Source organism: Cyphomyrmex costatus, unplaced genomic scaffold (assembly GCF_001594065.2).
Source record: "Cyphomyrmex costatus isolate MS0001 unplaced genomic scaffold, Ccosl1.0 scaffold33, whole genome shotgun sequence".
Classification (NCBI taxonomy): Eukaryota; Metazoa; Arthropoda; class Insecta; order Hymenoptera; family Formicidae; genus Cyphomyrmex; species Cyphomyrmex costatus.
The window spans coordinates 468537-476159 of record NW_017277450.1 but is presented as its reverse complement, the minus strand read 5'-3'; the positions used below and the strand labels follow the sequence as shown (position 1 = coordinate 476159).

Below are 7623 nucleotides of genomic sequence, written 5' to 3'. Positions count from 1 at the left end.
CTCTCTCTCTCTCTCTCTCTCTCTCTCTCTCTCTCTCTCTCTCTCTCTCTCTCTCCTTTTCTTCTCTTTCTCTTTCCTCGCGAACATATTTATAGGTTTATTCGTATTGCGTGCACTGTTGCACTCAGAATCTTCATTTTCTTTCTCTTCAAATGTATGTGTTAAATGCAGAATATTTTGGGAATTTTAAGCAACATAAACAGATTTATTAGGTGTTTGAGAGAGAGAGAAATCCCCAAAAATTTCTGTCACCTACAAATTTTTATCAAACATAATTTACGAGACACTATATGACGTGCGAAGAGATACTATACGATGCGTATTTTATCCCGGTGCTGGCTCTTACGTCTCTCTCGCGTTATCGTGAGATAACGAGCGGTGACAAGGCTTAAGTGTGCTCTTACAGTCACCGGAGCCACTTGAGGCGCGGTGCGGAGCGGAGCGAAGCGGTGCCAAGCATCGCAGCGTGACGCTACGCCGCACGCATCGAGCTAGACTCTTTCGCGCCGCGAGTGAGACAACGTGTGCGGTGCGTGTTCTACGAATTCCGTTCTTCTTCTTGCTTCTCGGAGTTCTCGCGCGTCTTCAGTGTCTCGGGTGACGTTTAGGAACGACGAGGTAACGCGAGCGATGTGCAAAGGATCAGCCCTGGCTGATGACAAGCTCATTTTCTGGGTCACGGACGGGGTCTGGTCTAATCGTCATTTATTTCGCAAGCGCATTCGTTGATTTGTGGACGGCCTTGTCTATGATGGATACTGTCAAGATTTTATCGTCGAAATGAAGAAGTTTTTCCTTAATTTGTAAGTTTGCTAAGTGGAAATCGTGAATTTCTTTAACCATGTGGTACAAAGGAGTGTTATCGACATTGATTTTGGAGTATCAATATTTGATCGTTGCTATCTGCCCAACCCACACGTGTTTCTCATCGATATTACATACTCTGCAAATACATGAATAATTTGTGTGGAATGCTCTTTATTATTTCAAACGATATTCTTCAAAATTGTTTTTAAAAAATAATGTACATTAAAGACGAAAGATTTTCATCTTTATCGTATCTTCTAGAAATGAATTCTGAAAATGGAGTGATATATTTTCAAAGAAAAAGATATCTATTATAAATACCTTTTCCAGGATGTTATCTATCTGAGAAAATCTGGAATTTCAAAGGATTTCTTTTTTACTTCAATCAGAAACTTTTACGTGGTTTAGATTTTTATCGATACTCAGGGAAAATTTTTGAATTTTGAATTTTTTAATTTAATTTTGTATCCTTGAAAATCTAGAATTTTTATCGGTACTTTGGAAAAATTTTTAATTTTCACTTTTAAATTTAAATTCTGTCTATTACTGAAAATATTGTTTCTTTGATTTTTTTTTTCTTGTTAATATATTGCAAAATATTGACAATCGATTAACAATAAATACGATATGAGTACACATCCGCCTTATTCATGCTTATGTGTTTCATGAGGTTTTATTTAAAAAAACCAGAGTGACAATCAGAATAGAAGACAATACTTAGCAGAATACAGTAGCTCATTTATTGTATTTCTTACAGTCTCATAAGCTTTGCGATTTTAATTATAAAAAATGATAGGTATACAGTATACACTAAAAAAAAAATTATTTATTTCATTAAATTAATAAAGTTTTTATTTCTTTCAATGAAGGATGTATGTATGTTTAAATCAAACATATTTAACTTAAATATATATTTTTTCCAACGAAAGAAATAAAAACAAACTAAATTAATTTAACTAAACAATTTTTTTCTCAGTGCAGTTTCGCAGAATTCTCTGTGTCTTCTCCAATTTACGATATATAGTTTATATATAACTCTTGCAGTCTAATTTATTTTATTAATTTTCTAATCTTGCTTAAAATTTCGGACAAAAATGTTTGAAAAATAGTTGTTAAATTCTCAAGCAATTTTAAAATAAGGTTTTTAGTAAACATCCATTTTTCTTTTTTTTTATTTAGACCGATCTTTAGGAAATGCTTCCACACTGCCTATTATTACCTGGATTACCCACCGCGGAATGTTCCCACTCTTCAAGAATGGGAGAACAGCGAACAGGACGGCGAGAGGACTGCTGTAGCCGTACAGCAATTCGTTCAGCATGTTGCGAGCCTTCACGCCGACGGTGACATCGGTTTCAGCAAAGAATATGAACTAATACAATCCGAGACTGGCGATTATACCGTGGAGAATTCCCAGTTCGCTGAAAATAAGGCCAAGAACAGATACTTGAATATACTTGCGTGTAAGTAACCATTGACGTATCACTCGCTCGTGCCTGTTTACAAACGAAATGGAAACATCTTAATATAGAACCGGTAATAAAATATTACTCTTTCCGCTCCCCGTGAGAACGTTCATTTCTGAATGATGACTTCCACTTGCTATTGCCGTTGTCGATGAATTCGCTCCGATTGATTTATTTTAGTTCAGTCTGACCCCTCAGTCGCTGACCCGTATGTCAATACGATCGATATTACCAGACTGAGATTATCACGTATCGTTGTTAATTTCGACGAATTTAAAGCGGATGATATACTTTAAAAAATATGGGTGAATTTAATATCAGGGTGTTAAATATAGATATTAATTCTAAAATATAAAATTCTCATTGCGTTGATATCGATGTAAACATCGTAGGTATAATGTAGAATTATAAACATTATGGGTTTTTAAAAATCATAGTGTTAAATATAATACCATGTTGGTATTTATATAAATATTGTGCAGCATCAGATCCACTTCTATATTTTTTCTTAGAGTATAGACTTATTATGTAGCTGTAGACAAATAATGACAAATTCGTTCGGAAAGAAGCAAAATTTTCAAGAATATCGCCACACCTTTACAAAATACGAAATTCTCATGTTTGAAACAGAAAATACCTCTTTATTACCAGCGGAATGGAACAATCAGTGTAATCTTCGTATTAAAATAAGACAACTATTATAATATATGAAATATATCTCAACTTGAATAGTACGTTGATTTTTACGTTCAGACCGCCAGACTGATAAGTGGATAATTGTGCAGTATGATTATAAAATCTGTATTTTTATACCGAGCAACAAATTATAATTAAATAGATTACAGTTGAAATGAGAATGCGAAGGCGTTGCCTTAATTTTACTAAAAAATGGTTTAATTCGACTCTTTACGTTATTATCATTAGACGACCATACTCGTGTGCAATTGCTCTCCTGCGGCGGTGGGCCGCCTAAGAAAGGTCAAGATTACGTTAATGCGAATTACATCGATGGGTGGCAAAGAGCGCGAGCTTACATTGGTACCCAGGGTCCACTCCCGCCTACGTTCGATGGTTTTTGGCGGATGGTTTGGGAGCAGCGAGTATCAATAGTTGTAATGATTACCAACCTTGTTGAGCGCGGTCGTGTAAGTACGAAGTTGATATCAACATTTTTTTACATTGTTAATTAAAATTATTAAAAATTACATATAATAAAATGTTGAAACTGGTTAAAAACCAAGATAAAATATTTACTTGTGTGAATGATTGGCTTGCTGTAACAATCGTAAAGAAATCTGATTTATTACCAAATAATATAGAGAAAAAGGGCAATGAACCAATAAATTACGTTAAAATTCTATTAAATTAATTTAATATCAAATTAATACAAAAGAAATAATGACTCGTTATATAAAAATAAATAAATGATGTCAAGGGCGATATGAGTCAGAAAGATATTTGTAATGTCATTTTTCTATGAAGACTCGCAGGATTAAATGGAGACTGTACGAATGTTCTTTCGACGATTGATTTTGTTCCGCCGTTTTTTAATATCTGAGGAGGGCTCAATCCGAGAGCCGAAACGTGTAACATTTATATTTATTATCTATTTTTTATTTATTATCTTATTTTAAAGGTGAATTATTGTTAAGCAATGTCTAAATTAAGTAGTGACTATATATATAATTAAATGTTTATTGTTTAAACAAATATCTTTCTGACTCATATCGCTCTTGACATCATTTATTTATTAGTTTAATATATTGCGAAGAATATCATTATATAGCGTTTATCAATAATTATGGCGTTTCGTCGAAGCTTCCACTACTGGACTCATCAGTAAGGCATTGTAGTGGAAGCCTACTTTATACGTCTGCAAGAGTTATTCAATCGAGATTCTATATAAAGAGATATACACGTATTAAAGCACTTGCGAGAATTTACGAATATCGATAGACCTCTGATGACAGGTCGACGTAGTAATATTCTTCGCAATATTTATCCACAGTAATATATGTATTACCCCCATCCCCCCAACTTGCGCGCCGAACAATCGTCGGTCTGATTTATTAAATTATAATTACACTTATGGATTATTATTGTTACTTGTGTAGAGGAAATGTGATATGTACTGGCCTAAGGAAGGGACCGAAACATACGGTTACATTCAAGTAACTTTAGTGAGGGAGGATATTATGGCCACGTATACCATTCGTACTCTGCAAATTCGACATTTAAAGGTATATGTTTATAAATAAAACATACACGCTTAAAACATTTTTCAAAGAGAGGAATAAAAACGCGTGAAAAAATATCATAATAAAATCAAAAGCCAATAGACGAGTAATCATTTTAACAAGAAATTCTCTTTGATTTTTAAGCAGATCAAGAAGAAGAAAAATGGGACCAATATGGGCGAGCGCACTATATGGCAGTATCACTACACCAGCTGGCCTGACCATGGTGTGCCCGATCATCCATTACCCGTTCTGAGTTTTATTCGCAAATCGTCCAACGCTAATCCGCCCGAGGCTGGACCTATCGTGGTTCATTGCAGGTGAAAAATGCATTTTAACAAACAACAGAAAGTTTTAATTCGACGCGTTAAATCTTTTTAACTTTTCGATGTCTCTCTCAATATAACATACTTGAATTTTTTTCATTTTATGTGCTGTACATCTTTTTATTAATAAAGATACATATATTTACTTGTTACCATTATATTTTTTAATGTCTGACGTCTTGATTAAAAAAATATTGTTAATAATGTGTTTATTTTTATTTGTGACAAAATAATGTATAGTGTAACATTAAAGAATTAAATATTTCTATCTTTAATGGTCTATCTATTTGAAATATAAAATTATTATTTTATTTCAGCGCTGGCGTCGGACGTACCGGAACGTACATCGTGATCGACGCTATGTTGAAACAAGCTAAAGCCAAGGGCGAGATTAACGTGTTCGGTTTCCTCAAGCACATCCGCACTCAGAGAAACTTTCTAGTACAGACGGAAGAGCAGTATATCTTTATTCATGATGCTCTGCAGGAGGCGATCGAGAGTGGCGAGACTAACATCGACTCCAATAACTTAATAAAGCATATTCAAGATATGCTGTGTCCATCGAATAATAAGACTGACGCGTGGAACAACATCGAAGCTCAATACAAGGTAACTAATTTATCCTTGGAGTTGCCAATGTCCGAATGTTATCATCTAATCTAATTGTTGTTTCTACAGTTGGTGACGTCGTGGAAACCTAAGGACTTCAATCTCGTATCCGCCACCAAAGCATGCAATGTCCACAAGAATCGTAACATGGACATTATCCCTATCGAGAATGCACGCGTTCACCTAACGCCAAAGCCAGGCGTCGATGGAAGCGATTACATAAACGCGACATGGGTTTCAGGTAAATATGTCAATCACGGATGTGCTCGTATCAAGTCACAGTCTAAATTCCTCTCTGCAAACGATGACAAAATATTTGATATTTTTAGGTTTTCAACGCAATCGCGAGTTTATCATAACGCAACATCCGATGGAGAACACCATAATGGAATTTTGGCAAATGATGTGGGACCACAATGCACAGACTATCGTCATGTTAACTCAATGCGACGAGGTATGTGTATTTCGAATAAAATAATTATTTTAAGAAGTAAAAAAGAAACAAGATTTTGTAATGAAAAATGTTATCCGATAGGAAGAGTACCCGGAGTTTTGGCCCTTCGAAGGAAAGGATCTCGAATCCGAGACATTCCGAGTACGACTCTGCGGCACGAAGGAGACCGTGAACGGGACGATCTTGCTAGAAGTGGCGGTTCGATCGTTGCAGGATGATTACGAGCTCAGTGCCAGAATCGTTCAAGCGCCGTCGAATCAAAGCGGTTTATGGCCGCACAACAATAATCCGAAAACCTTCGTCAGCATCATCCAGGACTTTCATCGAGATTATCAAAACGGTCCTATCGTTGTAATGGACAGGTACAGAAAATTCCATTTTTGCTAGTTCACGACGACGTTTAAGTATTTAAGAATATATTTCATATTGTTATACATTTTAGGTACGGTGGAGTCGAGGCTGCACTCTTTGTTCTGCTGACTACGTTAAACAAGCAATTAGAATTCGAGCAAAGCGCCGATATCTACATGTTCGCGAAGCTGCTTTACATGAAGCGACCTGGTGTTTTCCGTTCGAAGGTAAATCTATCATCAAGTCAGAATATCTTTTTGCGTAATTTTAGCCGTATTAAAAGAGAAAATTTATTTTCGCAAATTATTTATTATTCGCAGGAGGATTATATATTGCTGTATCAGTGTCTCGAGTCCATGCTGTCAACGAAAGGCCGCGCGGAGCCCGATCTGTACGCCATGGCGAATGGACACGTCGCTACGTTGAACGATCCAAACGAGATCAGGTCGGCCTCGTCGATTCAACATATGCCGATAGATTATCCATCCAAGTCATCCGTCATTCGCGAATACGCGACAGTAGAAGTCAGTTCCGAATACTTGTCCGATTATAGCATTCCCATACGCGTGGATCACCCAATCGAATCGTCCAGCAGTCGTGGGAGTGAACCCTGCCTCTCCTCCCACGGCGGCAGCAATGATCACGTAGTACCGTCGGAAAAAAGCATGGTGGTGTCGCAGAGAAACATTAGTTATCATAATCATCCACCATCCGGCGTCTCCGTAATGGTCGATGCTAATGGTTATATCACAAATGGCAGCATGCGTGTACCCTCCGACAGTATGGAGCCCAGCTGTAAGATGATGCCGCAATGATGCCGGCCTATCTTCGGTTGCAGCGCACCCTCGCGAAAGTCGGCCCCGCTGTAATCGAGATTCCCGAACGCCGGAAATTTAACCATAATCTGGTAAGTGTCGTGCATGTATCGAATTCTCGAGCAAATACGACGCGATATTGTAAAAGAAAAATCTGTTTTTCCTTTAGAGACTGATCCTCGTATCGCGGGGGAAGTGATAATTCGCATCCAAGGGAGAGCTGGAGGATCTTCGAACGGATTTCTTAGTGTACATAGAGCTAACGTGAATATTAAAAAAAAAACAAAAAAAATCGAAAGGAAAAAAATTTCGGTAAGGAAACCCGGTTTCCGGCACGCGAGCGGACAGTGCCAAATAAAAAGACAAAATTGCCGCCGATGCATGCTGAATGGGCGATGCTTATCTTGTCCGTCGCGTAAGTTTATGTTGTTTAATCTTATTTTGTACATATTATATATAACATATTGCATAATTATTGATATACAAGATACACACGTGCGCGCGCGTCCGCGCACACATATGTAATACGTATAGGTGCGCACACACACACACACACAC

The 7623-nt window shown here is 37.0% G+C and overlaps 1 protein-coding gene across 8 annotated transcripts in view; it reads left to right on the top strand.

The window, feature by feature from the left end:
- LOC108775896 (Protein tyrosine phosphatase 99A) overlaps window positions 1-7617 on the top strand; it is a 78384-nt gene extending 70767 nt beyond the window's left edge. For 6 of the 8 annotated variants that reach the window (XM_018542355.1, XM_018542358.1, XM_018542352.1 and 3 more), the window contains 11 exons: window positions 1987-2270; window positions 3198-3418; window positions 4388-4513; window positions 4655-4830; window positions 5154-5445; window positions 5515-5686; window positions 5775-5899; window positions 5981-6261; window positions 6342-6477; window positions 6571-7157; window positions 7235-7617. In XM_018542355.1, coding sequence (XP_018397857.1) covers window positions 1987-2270; window positions 3198-3418; window positions 4388-4513; window positions 4655-4830; window positions 5154-5445; window positions 5515-5686; window positions 5775-5899; window positions 5981-6261; window positions 6342-6477; window positions 6571-7065 — 2308 coding nt within the window. In that variant the 3' untranslated portion in view covers window positions 7066-7157; window positions 7235-7617. The remainder of the gene's footprint in view (window positions 1-1986; window positions 2271-3197; window positions 3419-4387; window positions 4514-4654; window positions 4831-5153; window positions 5446-5514; window positions 5687-5774; window positions 5900-5980; window positions 6262-6341; window positions 6478-6570; window positions 7158-7234) is intronic. The other 2 variants (XM_018542360.1, XM_018542359.1) reach the window with 1 other exon arrangement.
- The last annotated feature ends 6 nt before the right edge of the window (window positions 7618-7623 follow it).